Below are 26,122 nucleotides of genomic sequence, written 5' to 3' on the forward strand. Positions count from 1 at the left end.
CACATCAACAGTCACCCACGAAGCATTGTTACCCATCGCTCCACAAAAGCCACGGCCCTTGCAGAGCAAGGGGAACCACTACTTCAAGGTTTCAAAGCAAGTGACGTCACCGATTGAAACGCTATTTAGCGCGCACCACCGCTAACTAGCTAGCCGTTTCACATTCGTTACACATCCACAGGTACACCTCCAATTGACTCAAATGATGTCAATTAGCCATTACAAAACAAAAAAACACGACATAATTTTCTGTAATTTTCCAAGCTGTTTAAAGGCACGGTCAACTTAGTGTATGTAAACTTCTGACCCACTGGAATTGTGATACAGTGAAATAATCTCTATAAATAATTGTTGGAATAATTACTTGTATCATGCACAAAGTAGATGTCCTAACTGACTTGCCAAGACTATAGTTTTTTAACAAGAAATGTGTGGAGTGGTTGAAAGGTGAGTTTTAACGACTCCAACCTAAGTATATGTAAACTTCCGACTTCAATTGTAAGTAGCTAGGCAGCACGCTAGCATAGCAAGCAACGCTAAGGGATTGCAAAGGAGTTACCATAACTCTCGTCAAACACTTTTTAAATTCTAAATTAGCTAGCTGGCATTTGAGGCGTGTTTACTGTAAATGCTAGGCATATATTTCCTCCAACGTTATAATGAAAACTTGTCTCTTCGTCCCAAAACACAAGTTTGCTGGAAACTTGTGGGAGGAGTGCTGATGTCGCCCGCTGTATGCACTTTCAGTAGCCTGATTGCTTCCAGACTAAGGAGAAATCCGCACACAATGCGTCCCTGACCACCACCACCACCACCTGAAGTGGTCAGACCGATCTCAACACAATCAGACCACAAGGCGTCTTTTGTGTGTCTAGACCCGTCGTTTCAATGCGAGCTTTGTTTTCTGATAGCAGAAGTCGCATGTAAGTGTCAAGTGTACACACAGCCTTAGTGACCTTTTTATGGTCCCAACACAAAGTGCACCTGTGTAATGATCATGCTGTTTAAGCAGCTCCTTGATATTGTCAGGTGGATAGATTAACTTGGCAAAGGAGAAATGCTCACTAACCGGGATATAAACACACTTGTGCCCAAAATTTGACAGAAATGTTTTTTGTGCGCATGGAAAGGTCTGGAATCTTTTATTTCAGCTCATAAAACATGGGATCAACACTTTTTACATGCTGTGTGTTATATTTTTGTTCAGTATATTTTGATTGTTATTTGCAACCTTTGCATTTCTGTAGTGTTTTATTTATCAAGCTCTTGTGGTCAGGTTACAATGTTCCAAATCTCTAGACTGATTCCATGTTTCAAGGTTCACCTGTTAAACAACAGCACGTGCCATCATAGACGATTCGATTTCAATGGGTGCCCGACCATTTCAGAGGCCACATTCTTTCTAGCCATTGACCAGAAGAATTGTGTAGATCAGGGATCCCCAACTGACGGCCCGCAGGCGGGCCAAATTGGCCCCCAAGTTTTCTGAGCAAAGAAAAAAACATTTGGAGAGAGAGAATGTGTTTAATTTTCATTGTTGGACATAAAAAGACGGTTTTAAAAATCAACAGGAAATCAGCTCCAAGCATTTTAATTTAGGAAATCTGTTCCCAAGTATTCCCACGCATAATAGATAGACGACGTGATCGTGTACTAATGTAAGCAAGGTTTGAAATGATTGTTTTAGTCAAATATATCTGTTTTGGGCTTCTTGTTGTCTACAGATTACTGCAGTACTACCCATTTCTTTACTACAAATGATTTGTAATTATGTTCTGGCCTCCCAACTATCCCATCAATAAAAAATTGGTGCGCGGCTGAATCTAGTTGATGATCGCTGGTGTAGATAATTATTGACTAGCGTATCTTTCTCATTCTTCCACTATCTTTATTGATTTGTCACCTTTCACCATGTGATAATTTCATTACACTATCATGGCTCATGGCCACCTTATCACGGAACTCCTTCAGTAGATAAAAACCCTCAACTCTTTTGGAAAGCTAATAACCTTCATTTTGAACCTTGGTACTAAAAAGAACTTCAGGATTTGTGCTACACAAATCTTTGCCAACTGTGGTTATAGTGACAGCTCACCGCTACTATATCTCACACACTGTGATTCAGAATATTTATATTTGTATACCCCTCCCAGTCTTACCATAACCCCTCCTCACACACACATGCTGTACTTTGTCAGAGCAGCATTCATGGGACTCATTCAGGGAGGGTTTAATGACTACTCAGATTCTTGCCCTTTTGGGCAGCCGTGATAAACTGTCTGAGGCACATGCTGGGTTTACCCCTGTATGCCATGACTAGGTGAGGAGCATGCGTCAAGGTAAGTCTTGAGATGCTACCTCGAGAAGACTCTGTGCCTGTAGAGGTGTACTGCATGTTTCTTACAATTTGAGACGGATTTGTCCGCACAACTGAACGGTTGTCTCTGTTGGAGATTACTTGACCTGACCCAAAACATTATTTGTTCTCCTGAAATTAAAAATGTTTGAACGTATGTCTAAACTGTTAATTACATAGGAGATAGGCCTATCTTTCCTATGGTGTATACTAGCACTAAACAGGTCTGATACTGCAGGGTCTGTCGGTTTCAGCTGCATCCCTTCCCATTATTATGTTCTATTCCCCCTGCCAATATTGAAGGTAAAATGGATTTCTATTTTACACAAATTACACTGAAGGGGGTTACGTCAAAGAAGGGCAGGCTGCGTTTCCCAAGAGCATGTACAATGTTCGGCCCAGTTGCCAGGCAACAGTGGCTTTCCATCCTGGTCTTTAGCGTGTGAAAGCGGCACTGATGTTTGTCTAGATGTCCTTCCTTCCCATGCCCTCTCTTGACGCATCCTAAAACCAGGCCTTTGGATTGGGGATAGTCAGAAGAGTCATTAGTACTACTGTAGCTAAATGGTTTTACATCGTCAGACTCTTAAGACATCACATCGGCCTACATCGTGATTGCCTTCTAACTTCGTCACACCCTACTGGTGCAGAAAAAGGTTGCTGCGTTAGGACACATTTTTGTTGTAAAGGGCAGGCTAATTAAGATAGGAATATCTCCTCCAGGGCTTCCCCCCACTAGTGAATTAATAGTTCCCTCCTTCGTGGCGTGTCTACACTGCATGGCTGGTGTCAAGTTTCCATCCATGAAATTTGATTTCAGTGATCCCAAAGGGTTGTAGCAGAGGGAGCCTAGCAAAGAGCCAGAGGACCCTGTAACTGACCGTTGACCTTTGGGTATGATCTTATTTACCACGTGGATTAAGTTCATGCTCCCCCACCTCAGTCACGGGAGGGTAGTTGACAGACAGCTTATGGGAGTTCCTTGTAGGAAAGAAGTATAAATATACTAATCTATTATTTATCATATTACCATCATGTTGTCATCATATTACCACAAGACTATCCCTGAAAGATCACTTAGATTTCTGCTCTATATGGTCTGTTCTTGCACCACGTGCATTCAAGAACACTCCATAAATTACCCATGTAGTCAAATAAAATTTTATTGGTCACATACACATGGTTAGCAGATGTTAATGCGAGTGTAACGAAATGCAAAAGTAATCTAACAATTTCACAACTACCCCCTACACACAAGTGTAAAGGAATGAATGAGAATATGTACATAGAAATATATGGATGGCCGTGCGGCATAGGCAAGATGCAGTAGATGGTATAGAGTACAATATATACACTGCTCAAAAAAATAAAGGGAACACTAAAATAACACATCCTAAATCTGAATGAATGAAATATTCTTATTAAATACTTTTTTCTTGACATGGTTGAATGTGCTGACAACAAAATCGCACACAAATTATCAATGGAAATCAAATTTATCAACCCATGGAGGTCTGGATTTGGAGTCGCACTCAAAATTAAAGTGGAAAACCACACTACAGGCTGATCCAACTTTGATGTAATGTCCTTAAAACAAGTCAAAATGAGGCTCCGTAGTGTGTGTGGCCTCCACGTGCCTGTATGACCTCCCTACAACGCCTGGGCATGCTCCTGATGAGATCCCTCTCCTGAGGGATCTCCTCCCAGACCTGGACTAAAGCATCCGCCAACTCCTGGACAGTCTGTGGTGCAATGTGGCGTAGGTGGATGGAGCGAGACATGATGTCCCAAATGTGCTCAATTGGATTCAGGTCTGGGGAACGGGCGGGCCAGTCCATAGCATCAATGCCTTCCTCTTGCAGGAACTGCTGACACACTCCAGCCACATGAGGTCTAGCATTGTCTTGCATTAGGAGGAACCCAGGGCCAACCGCACCAGCATATGGTCTCACAAGGGGTCTGAGATCTCATCTCGGTACCTAATGGCAGTCAGGCTACCGCTGGCGAGCACATGGAGGGCTGTGCGGCCCCCCCAAAGAAATGCCACCCCACACCATGACTGACCTACCACCAAACTGGTCATGCTGGAGGATGTTGCAGGCAGCAGAACGTTCTCCACGGCGTCTCCAGACTCTGTCACGTCTGTCACATGTGCTCAGTGTGAACCTACTTTCATCTGTGAAGAGCACAGGGCGCCAGTGGCGAATTTGGCAATCTTGGTGTTCTCTGGCAAATGCCAAATGTCCTGCACGGTGTTGGGCTGTAAGCACAACCCCCACCTGTGGATGTCGGGCCCTCATACCACCCTCATGGAGTCTGTTTCTGACCGTTTGAGCAGACAAATGCACATTTGTGGCCTGCTGGAGGTCATTTTGCAGGGCTCTGGCAGTGCTCCTCCTTGCACAAAGGCGGAGGTAGCGGTCCTGCTGCTGGGTTGTTGCCCTCCTACGGCCTCCTCCACGTTTCCTGATGTACTGGCCTGTCTCCTGGTAGCGCCTCCATGCTCTGGACACTACGCTGACAGACACAGCAAACCTTCTTGCCACAGCTCGCATTGATGTGCCATCCTGGATGAGCTGCACTACCTGAGCCACTTGTGTGGGTTGTAGACTCCGTCTCATGCTACCACTAGAGTGAAAGCACCGCCAGCATTCAAAAGTGACCAAAACATCAGCCAGGAAGCATAGGAACTGAGAAGTGGTCTGTGGTCACCACCTGCAGAACCACTCCTTTATTGGGGGTGTCTTGCTAATTGCCTATTTCCACCTGTTGTCTATTCCATTTGCACAACAGCATGTGACATTTATTGTCAATCAGTGTTGCTTCCTAAGTGGACAGTTTGATTTCACAGAAGTGTGATTGACTTGTTACATTGTGTTGTTTAAGTGTTCCCTTCATTTTTTTTGAGCAATGTATATTATTTATATTCTGAACTCTGGTACAGAAGCTGATTTCCAATTCTATCCATTTTGCACTATGTATTTATATACTGTATTCTCTACATAGCTCTTTGTAATATTTCTACTACTGTATATTGCATTTGAGTTATACTGTTTATACACACCAGATTTATTTTATTTACATATCATTCCTAGTATATCTTGTGTAAATTCATCTGGTGTAGATGCGTATAGATTAGAGGTCGACCGGTTAATCGGAATGGCCGATTAATTAGGGCCGATTTCAAGTTTTCATAACAATCGGAAATCGTTATTGTTGGGTGCTGATTTGCCTAATTTATTTATTTATTTTTACCTTGTATTTAACTAGGTGGGTTAACTGCCTCGTTCAGGGGCAGAAAGACAGATTTTCACCTTGTCCAATCTTACAACATTACAGTTAACTAGTCCAACGCAATAACTACCTGCCTCTCTCTCGTTGCACTCCACAAGGAAACTGCCTGTTACGCGAATGCAGTAAGCCAAGGTAAGTTGCTAGCTAGTATTAAACTTATCCTATAAAAACAATCAATCATAATCACTAGCCTCTTGGAACTACCCATCCCGGATCCGGGATAATTGTCATCAACTACACTAATTAGCATAGCGCAACGGCCAAATAATCTTACTAGAAAATATTAATATTCATGAAATCACAAGTGAAATATAGCGAAACACAGCTTAGCCTTTTGTTAATCACCCTGTCGTCTCAGATTTAGAAATTATGCTTTACAGCCAAAGCAAGACAAGCGTTTGTGTAAGTTTATCGATAGCCTAGCATAGCATTATGTCCAGCTAGCAGCAGGCAGCTTGGTCACGAAAATCAGAAAAGCAATCAAATTAACCGTTTACCTTTGATCTTCAGATGTTTTCACTGACGAGACTCCCAGTTAGACAGCAAATGTTTCTTTTGTTCAATAAAGATTTTTTTTTATACCCAAAATACCTCCGTTTGTTTGTCACGTTATGTTGAGAAATCCACCGGAAATAGCGGTCACGACAACGGCGAATAAAATTCCAAATTATATCCATAATATCAACAGAATCATGGCAAACTTTTTTTTAAATCAATCTGCATGTGCCCCATACTAGAGGTCAACCGATTAATTGGAATGGCGCCGATTAAAAAAAAATATATATAGATATATATTTTTTATACCTTTTATTTAACTAGGCAAGTCAGTTAAGAACACATTCTTATTTTCAATGATGGCCTAGGAACGGTGGGTTAACTGCCTCGTTCAGGGGCAGAACGACATATTTTCACCTTGTCAGCTCGTGGATTCAATCTTGCAACCTTAGTTAACTAGTCCAACGCAATAACGACCTGCCTCTCTCGTTGCACTACACAAGGAGACTGCCTGTTACGCGAATGCAGGTAAGTTGCTAGCTAGCATTAAATTTATCTTATAAAAAACAATCAATCATAATCACTAGTTGACTACACATGGTTGATGATATTACTAGATATTATCTAGCGTGTCCTGCGTTGCATATAATATGACTGAGCATACAAGTATCTAAGTATCTGACTGAGCGGTGGTAGGCAGAAGCAGGCGCGTAAACATTCATTAAAACAGCACTTTTGTGCGTTTTGCCAGTAGCTTTTCGTTGTGCGTCAAGCATTGCGCTGTTTATAACTTCAAGCCTATCAACTCCTGAGATGAGGCTGGTGTAACCGAAGTGAAAAGGCTAGCTAGTTAGCGCGCGCTAATAGAGTTTCAAACGTCACTCGCTCTGAGCCTTCTCTCTGAGCCTTCTCGTAGTTGTTCCCCTTGCTCTGCATGGGTAATGCTTCTTCGATGGTAGCTGTTGTCGTTGTGTTGCTGGTTCGAGCCCAAGGAGAAGTGAGGAGAGGGACGGAAGCTATACTGTTACACTGGCAATACTAAAGTGCCTATAAGAACAAAGGTTAATGAAATACAAATGGTATAGAGGGAAATAGTCCTATAATTCCTATAATAACTACACCCTAAAACTTCTTACATGGGAATATTGAAGACTCATGTTAACAGGAACCACCAGCTTTCATATGCTCTCATGTTCTGAGCAAGGAACTGAAACGTTGCCTTTCTTACATAGCATATATTACACTTTTACTTTCTTCTCCAACACTTTGTTTTTGTATTATTTAAACCAAATTGAGCATGTTTCATTATTTACTTGAGGCTAAATCTATTTTCTTTGATGTATTATATTAAGTTAAAATAAGTGTTAATTCAGTATTGTTGTAATTGTCATTATTACAAATACAATATTTTAATCGGCATCGGCTTTTTTGGCCCTCCAATCATCTGTATCGGCGTTGAAAAATCATAATCGGTCGACCTCTAGTATAGATTTGGATTACTGTTTGTGCTATTTGTGTTGTCAATTAGATTCATTCCGCCGTTTTATTTCTTTCTCTTTACTTTGTGTATTGCTAGTTATTAGTACTGCACTGTTGGAGCTAGAAATGCAAGAGTTTCACTGAAACTGCTGTGTATGTGACTGTTGTGCTAAATTATTGTTTTTGATTTAGAGGTTGGTTATGTTTGGGTGTGGCTTGCCATGATTGGAATCATCCTCGTTGGTCAGGATGTTGCACCTGTCACGTTAGTTAGTTAGTTAGTTAGTTAGTTAGTTAGTCAGTCAGTCGTTTGTTGACATTTTAAGAGCGACTGGTCCAGTTAGCATGAGAAATGTTTGAAGTGCTTAACTGCGGTTTAGCGTTAGCTTTCTGACATGGCACATATTGCACTTTTACTTCTCCAACACAATTTTTCGCATTATTTAAACCAAATTGAACATGTTTCGTTATTTATTTGAGACTAAATAGATTTATTGATGTATTATATTAAGTGTTAATTCAGTATTTTTGTAATTGTCAATTCCAACAATACTGAATGAAAAATCATCTTTTTAATCGGTATCGGCTTTTTTTTTGGGTCCTTCAATCATCTGTATTGGTATCGGCGTTGAAAAATCATAATCGGTCGACCTCTAGTGTGGCGCAAGGCCATTCGGGTAAAACCATGGAACAAGAATAAAACGTGCAGCCAGAGAACAAGAAACGGGAGCATGCCATTCGATTAAAAGAGATGGAAGGATGCTAAAGAGTGCCGCAAGCACTTTGAATCAAGTTGGGCCATCCTGCACCCTCAATAGAGTTTGATCTTGGTCAGAACAGCCGTCTTGTACCGCCTTTCAATGAAAAGCAAGTGGACGTATATTTTACTCTGTTTGACCGGATTGCCACATCCTTAAAACGACTGTGATATCTGGTCACTGCTCCTCCAGTGTTCTTGTGGGTAAAGCTCAAAGTGTACACCGCTTTATCTCTTGATCACAGTTCAGATTATGACACTGTTAAAGCTGCTATCCTTTAGGCTTGTGAGTTGGTCCCAGCCAGAGGCAGTGACGATTTTAGCTTGGAAATCTTGGTGGGGCACAAAAAAACAAAAATTGGAGCGATGCATGCCAGCAAAGCCACAACATTAAAAAATACATTAAGTGCACTGTAACAGTGAAGAAGGGTGCCCACAAACTGTTAGGGCATACATAAAGCTGTCCCAACCTCTTACCACTGCTACACCTGGCTATCAGCAGAGCCTTGTCTGGCTGCAAAACAGTTAATTGAGCCTCATTTACTGCCTTTAAAAAAGACACAGCTGATAAGGCTGACTTGCTTAAACAAATGTGGTTTCTACTGTCAATTAAGATGTACAAACAATGGCATAAGGGGACGACAAGTGGATAAGAGGCCATCCGTGATTTAGATTAAGACCAATAACGAACAAGCTAGGACGGATGTAGTCAATATAACTATTTGTTTAGCACTTGAAATGTACAGCGACGGAATTCAGAACATGGGCCGTTCTTAGTGTTCTCCCTGTACACCAAGTCAGACCCGTAGGATAAATAAAGGGGGCATATAAGCAGACAATGAAAGCTCTTACAGTATTCAATGATTACATTTCTCTAAAACAGGTTATAGGCTACATGTGCACGACCAAGTCAGAACCGTAGGCGAAGTCAAGAGGGGAAACTAGACCAAATTTTTAGGGTGAGGCACATTGGCTACTAACAGCTTACTACACAACATACACTTATGTATATTTGTAGCTAAGAGAGTGATACTATCTCCCTGGCATATTACATAATTAATGCAGCAGCATACAAGACATTTTTGGACTCACCTTGTTGTGCTTTGCTCACTTGAACAGGAAGGAGGTGCGGCGGTCCTTTTGTGGGCAAACTTACTCATCCAAGTCTGACATTCTCTGGATTGATGGTGCTGGGACAACTGAGAACTATGGGGGGGCGAGGACAAAGTTGAATCATGATGACGCCAGTGATTTTCAGGTCGTAGCTCTAGAAAGAGGCCCAAGTTCCCGATTTACAATTCTGAGTTGGGATGACCGCTCAAAATGTATTTTCACAGTCGGAGCAATTTTTTTTCCTGAGTTCCCAGTTTTCTTGAATTCACTGTCAGATTTCTCTCTTCTGAGTTGTTGTTTTAAGCGCAGCAGAAATCATTCTGGATTGACAGCATGGCCAATGTCTGTTTATCAGTTTAAGATTGGAAAAGAGACCCGTAGACCAGAATTTGGACCACATACTAACTCCACTTAATAGCAGGCTAGTGATTGCTTTGCAATGCTTGCAGATTGTCACTGATTCCTTCCAAACCAGTCATTGTTGAAGTTGCGATTTCCAACTTGTGTAATGTTGATTTCCATCTTGTGTAATGTTTATGTCCAATGGCCGATGAGCACCTATACGCTTTATCTATAATTTCTCTTAATTATTTATCTTCAAATGACAAGGATTAAAAATGATTTGCCAGTAGATTGTCGACTTGATTCATGACTGCTAGCTAAGCTTTTGGAAGTATGATGTTGACACGATCAGTCCAATCAAAGCTACTGTAGATATAACGTGAATTGACCATTTTACCTGTGGCCAATGACCTTGGGCACCTAAGGGGCTTGCATTTTCAAGCTCTACCCTAAACACCAGTCTCAACGTCAACAGTGAAGCGGTGACTCCGGGATGCTGGCCTTCTAGGCAGAGTTGCAAAGAAAAAGCTTTATCTCAGACTGGCCAATAAAAAGAAAAGATTAAGATGGTGGGAGGGGGAAAGAACACAGACACTGGACAGAGGAACTCTGCCTAGAAGGACATCCCAGAGTCGCCTCTTCACTGTTGACGTTGAGACTGGTGTTTTGTGGGTACTATTTAATGAAGCTGCCAGTTGAGGACTTGTGGGGCTTATGTTTCTCAAACTAGACACTAATGTACTTGTCCTCTTGCTCAGTTGTGCACCGGGGCATCCTACTCTTTTTATTCTGGTTAGGGCCAGTTTGCCCTGTTTTGTGAAGGAAGTAGTACACAGCGTTGCACAAGATCTTCAGTTTCTTAGCAATTTCTCGCATGGAATAGCCTTAATTTCTCAGAACAAGAATAGACTGACAAGTTTCAGAAGGAAGGTATTTGTTTCTGGCCATTTTGAGCCTGTAATCGAACCCACAAATCCTGATGCTCCAGATACTGAACTATTCTAAAGAATTGTATTGCTTTAATCAGTACAACAGTTTTCAGCTGTGCTAACATAATTGCAAAAGAGTTTTCTAATGATCAATTAGCCTTTTAAAATGATAAACTTGGATTAGCTAACACAACGTACCATTGGAACACAGGAGTGATGGTTGCTGATAATGGGCCTCTGTACGCCAATGCAGATATTCCATGAAGAATCAGCCGTTTCCAGCTACAATAGTCATTTACAACATTAACAATGTCTACAATTTGTTATTTTAATGGACAAAATTTTTAAATTTAATTTAATAAACAAGGACATTTGTAAGTGACTCAACTTTTGAACGGTAGTGTGTCTGTGTATATGTATATTAGTACAAGTGAAGTTTGGACAACTCTTCATTAAAGATTTTTTTTCTACATTGTAGAATAATAGTGAAGACATCAAAACTATGAAATAACACATGGAGTCATGTAGGAACCATAAAGTGTTACTCACCTCGGCTGCAGTGAAGGAGAGTGTGAAACATTTAAACGTGTTAACCCTCGCAAGGCTGTAGGCCCAGAGGTCATCCCCAGCCGCGCCCTCAGAGCATGCGCAAACCAGCTGGCCGGTGTGTTTACGTACATATTCAATCAATCCCTATACCAGTCTGCTGTTCCCACATGCTTCAAGAGGGCCACCATTGTTCCTGTTCCCAAGAAAGCTAAAGTAACTGAGCTTAACGACTACCGCCCCGTAGCACTCACTTCCGTCATCATGAAGTGCTTTGAGAGACTAGTCAAGGACCATATCACCTCCACCCTACCTGACGCCCTAGACCCACTCCAATTTGCTTACCGCCCAAATAGGTCCACAGACGATGCAATCTCAACCACACTGCACACTGCCCTAACCCATCTGGACAAGAGGAATACCTATGTGAGAATGCTGTTCATCGACTACAGCTCGGCATTCAACACCATAGTACCCTCCAAGCTCGTCATCAAGCTCGAGACCCTGGGTCTCGACCCCGCCCTGTGCAACTGGGTACTGGACTTCCTGACGGGCCTCCCCCAGGTGGTGAGGGTAGGCAACAACATCTCCACCCCGCTGATCCTCAACACTGGGGCCCCACAAGGGTGCGTTCTGAGCCCTCTCCTGTACTCCCTGTTCACCCACGACTGCGTGGCCACGCACGCCTCCAACTCAATCATCAAGTTTGCGGACGACACAACAGTGGTAGGCTTGATTACCAACAACGACGAGACGGCCTACAGGGAGGAGGTGAGGGCCCTCGGAGTGTGGTGTCAGGAAAATAACCTCACACTCAACGTCAACAAAACTAAGGAGATGATTGTGGACTTCAGGAAACAGCAGAGGGAACACCCCCTATCCACATCGATGGAACAGTAGTGGAGAGGGTAGTAAGTTTTAAGTTCCTCGGCATACACATCACAGACAAACTGAATTGGTCCACTCACACAGACAGCATCGTGAAGAAGGCGCAGCAGCGCCTCTTCAACCTCAGGAGGCTGAAGAAATTCGGCTTGTCACCAAAAGCACTCACAAACTTCTACAGATGCACAATCGAGAGCATCCTGGCGGGCTGTATCACCGCCTGGTACGGCAACTGCTCCGCCCACAACCGTAAGGCTCTCCAGAGGGTAGTGAGGTCTGCACAACGCATCACCGGGGGCAAACTACCTGCCCTCCAGGACACCTACACCACCCGATGTTACAGGAAGGCCATAAAGATCATCAAGGACATCAACCACCCGAGCCACTGCCTGTTCACCCCGCTATCATCCAGAAGGCGAGGTCAGTACAGGTGCATCAAAGCTGGGACCGAGAGACTGAAAAACAGCTTCTATCTCAAGGCCATCAGACTGTTAAACAGCCACCACTAACATTGAGTGGCTGCTGCCAACACACTGACACTGACTCAACTCCAGCCACTTTAATAATGGGAATTGATGGGAAATGATGCAAATATATCACTTGCCACTTTAAACAATGCTACCTAATATAATGTTTACATACCCTACATTATTCATCTCATATGCATACGTATATACTGTACTCTATCATCTACTGCATCTTTATGTAATACATGTATCACTAGCCACTTTAACTATGCCACTTTGTTTACATACTCATCTCATGTATATACTGTACTCGATACCATCTACTGTATCTTGCCTATGCTGCTCTGTATCATCACTCATTCATATATCTTTATGTACATATTCTTTATCCGCTTACACTGTGTATAAGACAGTAGTTTTGGAATTGTTAGTTAGATTACTTGTTGGTTATTACTGCATTGTCGGAACTAGAAGCACAAGCATTTCGCTACACTCTCATTAACATCTGCTAACCATGTGTATGGACAAATAAAATTTGATTTGACATCAAAATATATTTTAGATTCTTCAAAGTAGCCACTCTGCCTTGCCGACAGCGTTGCACACTCTTGGCATTCTCTCAACCAGCTTCACCAAGAATGCTTTTCCAACAGTCTTGAAGGAGTTCCCACATGCTGAGCATTTGTCTGCTTTTCTTTCACTCTGCGGTCCAACTCATCCCAAACCATCTCAATTGGGTTACGGTTGGAACCAAAAATCTCACATTTGGAGTCATCAGACCAAAGGACAGATTACCAATGGTCTAATGTCCATTGCTCATTTTTCTTGGCCCAAGCAAGTCTCTTCTTCTAATTGGTATCCTTTAGTAGTGTTTTCTTTGTGGCAATTCGACCATGAAGACCTGATTTCATGAAGTCTCCTGTGAACAGTTGATGTTGAGATGTGTCTGTTACTTGAACTCTGTGAAGCATTTATTTGGGCTGCAATTTCTGAGGCTGGTAACTCTAATGAACTTATCCTCTGCAGCAGAGGTAACTCTAGGTCTTCCTTTCTTGTGGCGATCCTCGCGAGAGCCAGTTTCATCATAGTGCTTGATGGTTTTTGCGATTGCACTTGAAGAAACTTTAAAAGTTCTTGAAATTATCCGTATTGACTGACTTTCATGTCTTACAATAATGATGGACTGTCGTTTCTTTGCTTATTTTAGCTGTTCTTAATATACTATGGACTTGTTTTGTTTTTTACCAAATAGGGCTATCTTCTGTATACCATCCCTACCTTGTCACAACACAACTGATTGGCTCAAACGCATTAAGAAGGAAGGAAATTCCACAAGTTAACTTCTAACAAGGGACACCTGTTCATTTTAAATGCATTCTAGGTGATTACCTCATGAAGCTGTTTGAGAAAATGCCTAGGGTGTTTAAAGTTGTCATCGAGGCAAAGGGTGGCTACTTTGACAAATTTGTATTTTGATTGGTTAAACACTTTTTTCTGGTTACTACATGATTCCAAATGTGTTATTTCATAGTTTTGATGTCTTCATAATTGTTCTACAATGTAGATAATAGTAAAAATGAAGAAAAACCCTGGAATGAGTAGGTGTGTGTGAAAAAATAAACTCCGCAAAGAAGAAACTTCCCTTTTTCAGGACCCTGTCTTTCAAAGATCATTCGTAAAAATCCAAATGACTTCACAGATCTTCATTGTAAAGGGTTTAAACAATGAACCATAAACAATTAACATGCACCTGTGGAACGGTCGTTAAGACACTAACAGCTTACAGACGGTAGGCGATTAATGTCAGTTATTACAATTTAGGACACTTTCTACTGACTCTGAAAAACACCAATAGAAAGATGCCCAGGGTCCCTGCTCATCTGCGTGAACATGCCTTAAGCATGCTGCAAGGAGGCATGAGGACTGCAGATGTGGCCAGGTCAATAAATTGCAATGTCCGTACTGTGAGACGCCTAAGACGGCACTAACAGGGAGACAGAACGGACAGCTGATCGTCCTCGCAGTGGCAGACCACATGTAACAGGATCGGTACATCCGAACATCACACCTGCAGGACGGGTACAGGATGGCAACAACAACTGCCCGAGTTACACCAGGAACGCACAATCCCTTCATCAGTGCTCAGACTGTCCACAATAGGCTGAGAGAGGCTGGACTGAGGGCTGGTAGGCCTATTGTAAGGCAGGTCCTCACCAGACAACACCGGCTACAATGTCGCCTATGGGCACAAACCCACCGTTGCTGGACCAGACAGGACTGGCAAAAAGTGCTCTTCACTGATGAGTTGTGGTTTTGTCTCACCGGGGTGATGGTTGGATTCGCGTTTATCGTTGAAGGAATGCGCATTACACCGAGGCCTGTACTCTGGAGCGGGATCGATTTTGGAGGTGGAGGGTCTGTCATGACCTGGGGGCGGTGTGTCACAGCATCATCGGGCTGCGCTTGTCATTGCAGGCAATCTCAATGCTGTGTGTTACAGGGAGACATCCTCCTCCCTCATGTGGTACCCTTCCTGCAGGCTCATCCTGACATGACCCTCCAGCATTACAATGCCACCAGGCATCCTGCTCATTCTGTGTGTCAGTGTTCTGCCATGGCCAGCGAAGATCCCGGATCTCAATCCCATTGAGCACGTTTGGGACCTGTTGGATCAGAGGGTGAGGCCCAGGACCCCCCCTGGGATCTTGCAGGTGCCTTGGTGGGAGAGTGGGGTAACATCTCACAGCTAGAACTGTAAAATCTCGTGCAGTCCATGAGGAGGAGATGCACTTCAGTATTTAATGCAGCTGGTGGCCACACCAGATATTGACTGTTACTTTTGATTTTGACCCCCCCCCCCCCGAACATGTTCAGTTTGTCCCAGATGTTGAATCTTATGTTCACACAAGTATTTACACATGTTAAGTTTGCTGAAAATAAACACAGTTGACAGTGAGAGGACGTTTCTTTTTTTTTAATGGGTTTATATACACACACAGAGTGTTTGTCTTGTATGCGAGACTGACAGTTAACACCATGTTTATATTGGAGAAGGCGACGCATTTCAGTTGATCATGATGTGAAATGGGTGTTGTTGGTTGTGAGCAAACTTGTCCAACAAAAATATGGGCTATATTGTTGTCTTGGCTTGCCCTGGAATCATCCTCGTTGGTCAGGATGTGTTGCACCTGTCACCTCATTAGTTTCACCTGTTTTGGCATGAGATGTTGATGTGCTTGACTGCGATTTAGCTCTTTCTCTTTGTTTGATTTAAAAACAAGCCTTTTATTTTGTCTTCCCCACTCTTTTGGGTTTGTTCCACATAAGTTGGTGTGTGTTTTTAGTTTTCCTTTTCTGAGGCAAATTTAGTGGGAGTTTATAGTGGATGTCTTTTAGGACCCAGATTGTTGTTGTTTGTCAACTTTCAGTGGACACCGCCTGTTGAGCGAAAATATTTTCATATTGGGGAATGTAACAGTGACCAATAAAGGTTGATTTGATTTGTCACAGGGCCAGTGAAGCCCCATTTAAGACCACACTGCTGTTTCAGCAGCTGTACGTACAACCTCTAATAATATCAAGCATGACTGCAAGTGAGTAGGTTGATTTCAATAGGCCCTAGAACTGTTTACCAATTACTGTACCTAGCCTTTTTGTTGATTCTGGACTCGTCTCAGATGACCTTATTTTCTTAACTGCTGGTGCTCAATGCGTGTGTTTTTTGATTTTACTGTAGAGGTGATGCTGTGGCATAGGCTGCTCTCGCTAGTAGTCTGTACCTCAGGTGATGACTTGTAAGATGTGATAATGGGTCAGACACATTTGGGTTTGATCACACAGGCTCAGGAGAATCAGACAGTCATGGCAGGCTTCCACCGTTTTGATCAGCACAGGCCCTATAACTGGCAGAGGTAATTCATTCAATAAACCATTGTTTTGAGAGATTACAGTCCTGGTAAACCTGACTTCTCACTCAAATATTTCTCTCCTTTATAGACTCTGACTCAGCTTTTTCCCATGTTGTAGCCTACTTGTTGAGATGGACAGGTATGGTATATGTTCGCAAGTTAACTATTTTACCACAGTTCAGTGGGCTCTAAGCATTTAGCTTGTCAGAAATTGTCAAGCTATGGTAGACATTTTTGTACTCTTTAACCTTACAGAAAGGGAAAATGCTAATGTTTAAATGCAGACTTTAAAGACTATCAGGAAGAAACACAAGGCTGTTTAAATTGGCTTTAGACACTGTAAAGGCAACATTCATAACCTTGTTTATCCTTTAGCAGATGATAAAACGTCCCCCACAACTCTTGTGGAAATGCTAATAACCTTTCCTGTTCAGTATGATACAGTATCTCTGTATTGCAAATCTGTTTTTTCTTAATGTTCCTGTCCCTTTCACAATAATACAGTATCTCTCTCTTTCGCCAGCCTGGTTTTTCACAGGAACAGAACATATCTGAACCTCTTGATCCACGATCTTTACACTGATCATCCCCTGAGAGGGTACTTATTTTCATTACCTATAATTTGAGCCCATCATTAAGAACCGCTCAGTATTGTCAGGCATGAGGAAATCAAATTAGCTGCCATAATTATAATTGGCCTAGCCTAGGCCTATACTTTAAAGTCAGTCACGATGACTGCTATGAAATGAAGTCACATGGTTTAAGTAACACTGCAAAAAATGTAATAGACTTGGGTTGTGACTCAGTGCCTGTAAAGGACAATGCTGTGTTTTATAATGCTCTGGAGATGAGCCAGTTAGAGCCCCTCCCCCCAGTCTATCTGTCGCTCCACATCTATCAGAGGAATGGATGCCCTCAGAGCCGGTCACAGCTATTGTTCTCCAGCTGGTAGCCTTCGGGCATTTCCATGTAAAAGGACCAACATGTGAAGTTCATAGCTTTCATTTGACATGCTCCTAAGAGTCTATATTTTTAAGAAAGTATGTACATGTTTTCAACCATTTTCCATCCTAAAAATGAGGTAAGCTGTCTTAGAAAACCTCTACCAGAAAGTCTTACAGTATTAGAAATGCATCAAAACACAGTGTTTGTCCCATTGTTTTTTTGTTTGTTTTTACATCCCCGTTAGGGAGCATTTTTCCAAAGTAATCATCCACCTGACAGGTGTGGCATATCATGAAGCTGCTTAAACAGCATGATCATTACACAGGTGCAGCTTGTGCTGGGGACAATAGAAGGCCATACTGAAATGTGCAGTTTTGTCACACAATGCCACAGATATCTCATGTTTTGAGGGAGTGTGCAATTGGCATGCTGACTGCAGGAATGTACACCAGAGCAGTTGCCAGAGAATGTAATGTTAATTTCTCTACCATAAGCCGCCTCCAGTATTGTTTTAGAGAATTTGGCAGTATGTCTAACCGGCCTCACAACCGCAGACCACGTGTATTGCATCGTGTGGGCGAAGGGTTTGCTAACATAACTTTGTGAACAGCGTGCCCCATGGTGGCGGTGGGGTTATTGTATGGGCAGGCATAAGCTGTAGACAACGAACATAATTGCATTTTATCGATAGCATTTTGAATGCACAGAGATCCTGTGACAAGATCCTGAGGCCCATTGTCGTGCCGTTCATCTGCCGCCATCAACTCATGTTTCAGCAAGGTTCTGTACACAATTCCTGGAAGCTGAAAATGTCCCCATTAGTCCTTGGTCTGCATAATCAGACATGTCACCCATTTGAGCATTTTTGGGATGCTCTGGATCGACGTGTGTTCCAGTTCCCGCCAATATATCCTGGAACTTTGTACAGCAATTGAAGAGGAGTGGGACAAGATTCCACAGGCCACAATCAACAGCCTGATCAACTCTATGCGAAGGAGATGTCGCGCTGCATGAGGCAAATGGTTTTCTGATCCATCCATTTCATTACCAAAACCCCACAAGATAATTTCACATTTCTTCTCTTCCTCATGAGGAATGAGGATAATGAAAGTTTACAGAAGTAACAAGTGAAGGTAGACCTACCAATTAGTTAGTTTTTTACTGATATCTATTTGGTTTCTGAATTACTAAGTGATTAACTAAAATTACTGAAATTGAATTGGCTATAATGGGAATTCAATAGTAGTCACAAACCACAGTTGGGTCACGCTTACAGTTCTCCCACTGGTATGCTGCATAATGTTCATCTCAGCTGTTTCTCGTTCTGTCGTCTGGTGGTCGAAGCAAGTGCGAAAACAGCCTGGACAACCTCTCGCTCTTTGCCTCATCTCATTCACTCCAGTTGTCACCTCTCTCGGCTCTTGCTGACACCTACCCATGCGTCCCCTCTTTCCATTTACTGTGACCATAGAGATCGCAACGTTGTATCTGTCCCATTATGGTGGTGTCTGTAAGTGCACAGGCGAGGCAGTCTCCATTTTGAAGTAGTCAATTTCTTTTTCTGCTACATCTATCAGTTGGTACACAAACTGAAAGGGTGCTTACTGCCACCTGGAGTGTTTGAACAGGTATTATTAAGCCAAGATTGTCTATTTACTGCCTGCCCCACCTACAGTTATGGAATCGCTGATCTCGCCTGATGACCTGGATGGAATTATGTGACCCGTCCTTAACTTCAAAATGGTGAAAAACATCTGTGACCAGCATCCTTACCCACTGAGCACGAACCGACACACACCAGACGTCCATGGATGTTGAAATATGGTCGGTCTGCCCTTGCTGTGAGATTTCAACATCCACAGATGTTGTTTTTTGGTATAGTCCAGACTTGTTTTAATTTCAGCTTTCGCAGACAGATTTTTGGTCCTGACCGGCTTTGATTTTGCCCGAACATAGAAGTGGATGATTGGTTCAGATTTGGTCCAGTAGAGTACAGTAAAATAACAGTTCAGTAAAGTGCTGTACTGTAAAATAGTGTAGGAGAGTTTAGTACGGTAGAGCACACTAGAGTGGAGTACAGTATAATGTGCTATACTGAGCTCTACTATACTGTACTTTGATGTCCAAACTCTCAAAACATAGATGTCGTCTGTTATTGTTTCAGATTTGGCCCCGACCAACCAAACATGCTCTTGTTTGGGGGCAGAGCTTATTAAAATAATAGCCAGTGTAAATAATTCCCAAATGTGACCAAATATGCTGTTCGGTTCAAATTCTCAGAGTAAAAAACTCAACCAAGTTTATTCTTCTGAGAGGATCAATACAGCTGCATTAGACAAACATTTTCACACAATTACTGATATTTAACCCTTCCTCCTAGGCTGAGTCTCCTCCTACACATCTGTACAAACATTGTCTTTACTGCTAGGCAGGACACTAAATGATACCGACCATAAACTTTTTTATTTCTCCCTTAACGTAACCTGATCTTTGCCCCCCCCATCCCCATCACTAATCAATGGCTCTCTCCCCTTATCAATGCCTGACACGTGATCGCTTCCCTGCACTAAATATTTCAATAGGATGCCTGATATAATGTAAACGTTATACATTACCCTCTCTCCCTCAGCGACATAAGTATATTTCATATTCTCAGAACCCAACAATGCAAAGGAGGATATTGCATAATTGTACCTTTTTTGTGTACCTATTCAGGCTCTAACGCTATGAAGAGAATGATATTCATATCCAGAATTATGCGTTTCTGTATAGCACAGATCCGGGACCCATGATGTAATCCCTTGTCACCAGGTCTAAATCCACTTCATTTACTGGAGTTCAATAACCAACAGATTTTTTCAATGTGAAGGTGTCATGTCATTGCTGAATTTGGAGTAGATATTTGGAAAACGTGAAAAAACAGAGATTTTACTGAAATTATGTTACCAAACTTTGCATCTACCGTAATTGCTGGACTATTAAGCGCACCTGAATATAAACCGCACCCACTGAATTATTAAAAAATATGTATTTTGTACATAAATACGCCGCACATGTCTATAAGCCGCAGGTGCCTACCGGTACATTGAAACAAATGAACTTGGTCACTATCTTCCTCCTCCTGTGCACTGAAACCACTGAAGTCATCTCCTTCGGTGTCGGAGTTGAATAGCCTCAGAATTGCTTCATCCGATGTTGGATCGTTTTCATTGTCGCTCTCGTCACTTTCATCCGGAGGCAAATACCCCGCTGAGCTCATGCTGCCCCTTCAACACGCAGCAGTCCAGCCTTTCGAAACCCGTTGATGATAGTGGATTTTTTGACAATGCTCCACGCTGTCAGGACCCACTGGCAGACTTGACCATAAGTTGCTCTTCGCATGCAGCCCGTTTTAGTGAAGGATTTCTCCCCACTTGTCATCCAAGACTCCCACTGAACAAGGAGCGCCACCTTAAATGCACGATTTACACTGATGTCGAGTGGCTGCAAATACTTTGGGCCACCTGCTTTTCTTCCCTCTGAAAGCCTTTTGTTGTCTTTTTGCACTGAGTCAGTTCCTCACGCTGCTGTTTCCAACGTCTTATCATCGACTCATTAAGGCCAAGCTCCCGTGCAGCAGCTCTTTCCTTTTCCAACAGCCAGATCGATCGCCTTCAACTTGAAAGCTGCATCATATGCATTTCTCCGTGTCTTTGCCATGATGAGGGTGACAAAATTACTACCGTAATCAGAATGATGGGAAGTTTGAGCGCGCTCGATTTTACGTCGCATTATGTGACTGTGCTCGGTTTTTTGGCGGCATGAATCTTGTGAAAGCGGGAAAAATCCATAAATTAGCCGCGTCATTGTATAAACCGCGAGGTTCAAAGCGTGGGAATAAAGTAGCGGCTTATAGTCCAGCAATTACGGTACAGTTTTTCCACTAAATGTGTTTTTATAAAATGTTGTGTAAATTGTTAAAAGTAGTCTTTGTGTGTAGTTGTATGGTTTGTTCAATTGAATTGTGTAATCTATTGTATGGTCATATAGAATGACTTTGGTATGTTTGTTAGATTTTTATATTGGTCATAGCTGAAACCAAAGCTGAAGAATGCAGCAGCAAATAGCCATTATTTTTGGATACAGGTTACAGTTTATTCCTCACCTGTCATTGTATCATTGACAGTGAAGTTGTTGCAAGACACTTGGCTACTCATACACACGTGTCAAATAACCAACCCATAAATATGCAGTAGGCCTGTGTGTATCTAACCCTGAAACCTTGGAACGGCATGCACTGATCGTAGTGTTGGAAACGTGAGAGGATTAATTTGTCAGTCATACTGTATCGTCCTACTTTGAAGTGTAACCTGGAGTGAATGAGTTGAAGTCGGGTAGTTCATTGCTAGCACACAGCTAGAGCTTTAAACCTCTGCACCCCTGGAATGAAGGTATTTGTTTATATAATTGCACAATGTAAGGTCTAAAGTTTGCATGCCACCTCCATGACCCCTCACGTGCACTAGCTCACTCTCTGACACTCACACATTCGCGTAAACACATGACCGCTTGCTTTGAGGACTAATGGAAATGGAGAGCTGCGTCTCACAAAGCTGCTCTGCAGGAAGCTGCCAGTTACCAAGGCATGACAGTTCAGATCAGCTGGAGTTGGTGTGTTGTCAAAACAAAAGAGAGATGGATAGTATTACATGTTTTAAATGGGAGAGGAGTGAAAGTGATGAGTGCAGTGGGGAGTCCAGATGTGTTTTGACACTTGATAGTACAAATATTGCCAGTAATTGGAGACTGTAAATTACAGTTTGCTTAGTTGCCGTACAAATGAAGTGTAGGATGATGTTTGTTTTTATGATGTGCACTTATACTTTTAAAACAAGAACCTGGTTGTATTAGATTTAAATTATTTATTTGGTAAATGTTATTAAAAATGTTTTGTATTATTTTTGCAGGTCTTCCCTTTGCCTTCCACGGTGGTTTAAGATGGGTGCCTATGAGGAAGACACTCCCACTGCTTGACTATTTAAGTCCTAGGTTCCCCAGACCACCATTCACCAGCCAGCCCAACCACTGGCACGGTAAGACCACTTATTGATTCTCTCTCTGTCTTTCTGTCTCTGTGATTCTCTCTTCAAGGCCTCTTACTTCTTTTGCAATCAATGTTCCCCCAGCCTTGCTGATTTCAAGGGTCACCGATGTCACAATAGGACGGTGTCCTTGCATCAGTGAGGTGACGTAAACTGCATACTGTAGGCGTGCCCCACTTTAGTGACTGTCTGCTCGCTGAGGGTGTGAGACAGGCTGTGAAGACCTAGGACACTCCTGGTAAATTCACTGCCAGCCGTGTTGTGAGGTGAATTTATCGTCATCTGATTAACCCGCTAACTATCTGGCTGTTGTGATGTTTAGGCGTGAGGTTAGGTCAGTCTGCCCTGGCTCACTGTGGAATGTGTCAATAGACCACCGTCCAGGAGTGTGTGGGAGCCTTGAACTAATGCCAATTTGATTAGCAATATTATCGGGACCGGCAGACATGCCTACTGTGGAGTTATGTTGTGGTTTCAATGTTTAATTAACTATTATTGCGCTTACTGAGACCTCCTAATGCTCTGAAATGGTAGAATAACCAAATAGAAAATGATTAGGTGTGAATGATAAGCAATCTAGTGGTGTAAAATGTTTCCATCTAAGCACCTACTGTGTTCATTGCATGTATCTAGCTCCTCATGCTTGAAGAGAAACTAAGAGCCAGCGATGAATATAACTAACTAGTCTCTCCCCTCTTTCTCTCACTACAGCATTTTATTCATCCCCTTCAGTGTCTAATCAGACACCGTCCTGATCCACCCGGGCTGCGCCACCTATAGCTACCGTCCCCCCCAACCCCATCTCCATTCCGAGCCTCTCACCCACTGACATCATGGGGGACGTAGTACAGATGCACTTCACCACGCCGGACTATGTGATCTTCGCCCTACTGCTGGTGGCGTCCACGTGCATCGGCCTGTTCTACGCCCTGTCCGGCGGGCGCCAGCGCACCACGCAGGAGTTCCTATTGGCCGACCGTTCTATGAGCTGCCTGCCCGTGTCGCTGTCACTGCTCGCCACCTTCCAGTCAGCCGTGGCCATCCTGGGAGCGCCCTCGGAGATCTACACCTATGGAACGCAGTACTGGTTCCTGGGAGTCTCCTACTTCCTCGGTCTGCTTATCCCTGCCCACGTCTTCATACCGGTCTTCTACAGGCTCCGCCTCACCAGCGCTTATGAGGTGAGCTCTAAGCCATTACCTTACCTAGAGAGAGAACCGTGTCTGTTGATTATGAGGAGGAGTTTGTGTACCTGAGTATCTCTGTGCGTCTGTCTTGCTAGAACCCTGGTAAGGAAGTATAGTTGAATGCAACAAAAAAAACAAATGTTCTCAGCATGTCTGTTCATTTTGAAACGATAGCTAAGTGTAAACCAGAGTCCGCCTCTCCATTGAGCATCATTGTGCAGCAGGTGAGTGTCGCTAACAACAGGAATGTGCACCAAGTCTTTACTTGTATTGTCCTCAGAATAGACACATTCACAGATGACTGTTGCTTTATGATCTGTGATGGGCTTTAACATCCCTTTCCTTCTTCTCCTCTCTCTAACCTTTTCTGTCTTTTCTTCCTCTATAGTATTTGGAGCTGCGCTTCAATAAGACTGTGCGCATTATGGGGACCGTGACCTTTATCTTTCAGATGGTGAGTGTGTGTCCTTTACACTGGTGTAGTTACGTCTGTGTATATGCTCGTGTAATGTGTCTATGTTACCTCTGTTTGCTTCCCTCTGAATGTTGAAAATGTTTTGTCACCGCAGGTGATCTATATGGGGGTGGTCCTCTATGCCCCAGCACTCGCACTCAATGCAGGTAAAGGGATCTGTCACGTGTATTTACTACGTCATACTTTATCAAGTGGTAGAATAATAGTTGTACTGATTACATTCAGTGAGGGCTTTAGTACCTTTTCTGGCTTTATAGATGGTCAATGACCGGTGTGCTGTAATTGTGACGTCTGTTGGTGATGTGTGCTGTTGATACTGTCCACCTGCAGTGACTGGATTTGACCTCTGGGGGGCAGTGCTGGCCATGGGACTGGTGTGCACCCTGTACACAACATTGGTGAGTTTCTCTTTTCATCAGTGAGTTTTCAATTCAGTCATCCATCTCCCTACAACTCTCAAGGCAATTATGATATATATGTCTGGATTTACAGTATGTATCTCTTGTCTGTCAGGGAGGGCTAAAGGCAGTCATCTGGACCGATGTGTTCCAGACCATTGTGATGTTTGCTGGCCAGCTGGCGGTCATCATAGTGGGGGCCCACCAGGCAGGGGGCATGGGAGAAGTTTGGCGGAAGGCCATGAACGGCAGCCGCATCGCTAGCTTGGAGTGAGTCTTCTCCAGTTCACCGAAAGAGACGTAACGGTCCCTGGACCAGTTACGAACGATATTGGAACTGGTCAATTGCTCTTGTGTGTAGGAAAAGTGTTGTAACCCTCCTCCCCTTTGACCTGCGCTCTGTGCAGTCTGAACCCTGACCCGACGGAGAGGCACACTTTCTGGACGCTGGGGGTGGGCGGGGTATTCCTCATGCTGGCTCTGTACGGGGTCAACCAGGCCCAGGTTCAGAGGTACCTCAGCTCCCGCACTGAGAGGGAGGCCGTCATGTAAGCATCAACACTAACACCTGGTTGAACTGGATTCACATTAAAGATCATGTTAAGAATTAACAATTGCTTAGGTGCGTAATGTTAATATATGTTGTGGTGTGTGTCTCCAGGTCATGCTACGTGGTGTTTCCCTGCCAGCAGGTGGTGTTGTGTCTAGGTTGTCTGATGGGCCTGGTGATGTATGCTCGCTATGGTGAGGAAAGCCCGCTTGATAAGGGCTACGTCAAAACCAATGACCAGGCAAGTAGGACTACTTCCTCCACAACAACCTTAGGAATAGCTACCCCCATAACAACCTTAGGACTAGCTACCTCCACAACAACCTTAGGACTAGCTACCTCTATAACAACCTTAGGACTAGCTACCTCTATAACAACCTTAGGAATAGCTACCTCTATAACAACCTTAGGAATAGCTACCTCTATAACAACCTTAGGAATAGCTACCTCTATAACAACCTTAGGAATAGCTACCTCTATAACAACCTTAGGAAAAGCTACCTCTATAACAACCTTAGGAATAGCTACCTCCATAACAACCTTAGGACTAGCTTCCTCCATAACAACCTTAGGACTAGCTACCTCCATAACAACCTTAGGACTAGCTCCCTCCATAACAACCTTAGGAATAGCTACCTCCATAACAACCTTAGGAATAGCTACCTCTATAACAACCTGAGTCTTTGCTAACTCCGTAACAACACACTAAGTGGGCTCTCATATATTTAGGCATTTCCTGCACTCATTTGAGATAATTTCCACACAGCCACATAGGGCTACACAATATGGGCAAACAATCTAGTCTTTATTTTTAACCAAATGTTGCAATTGCAATTTCACTGATTTAGAGCAAAACACTTGGGTGAACTGTTGGAATCCTGGAAATATAATGATTATTCTAATTGTATAGTTAGA

The 26,122-nt window shown here is 43.0% G+C and overlaps 1 protein-coding gene across 2 annotated transcripts in view; it reads left to right on the forward strand.

Moving 5' to 3' along the window:
- The window catches only part of LOC115107805 (sodium-dependent multivitamin transporter-like), a 36,446-nt gene that overhangs the window by 2,240 nt on the left and 8,084 nt on the right, over positions 1-26,122 (forward strand). For both annotated transcript variants that reach the window (XM_029631460.2, XM_029631461.2), the window contains exons 2-9: positions 22,463-22,588; positions 23,309-23,778; positions 24,173-24,238; positions 24,354-24,405; positions 24,590-24,657; positions 24,773-24,927; positions 25,065-25,205; positions 25,319-25,448. In XM_029631460.2, the coding sequence (XP_029487320.1) occupies positions 23,431-23,778; positions 24,173-24,238; positions 24,354-24,405; positions 24,590-24,657; positions 24,773-24,927; positions 25,065-25,205; positions 25,319-25,448 (960 nt within the window). In that variant the 5' untranslated portion in view covers positions 22,463-22,588; positions 23,309-23,430. The remainder of the gene's footprint in view (positions 1-22,462; positions 22,589-23,308; positions 23,779-24,172; positions 24,239-24,353; positions 24,406-24,589; positions 24,658-24,772; positions 24,928-25,064; positions 25,206-25,318; positions 25,449-26,122) is intronic.

This window comes from Oncorhynchus nerka, linkage group LG24 (genome assembly GCF_034236695.1).
Source record: "Oncorhynchus nerka isolate Pitt River linkage group LG24, Oner_Uvic_2.0, whole genome shotgun sequence".
NCBI lineage: Eukaryota > Metazoa > Chordata > Actinopteri > Salmoniformes > Salmonidae > Oncorhynchus > Oncorhynchus nerka.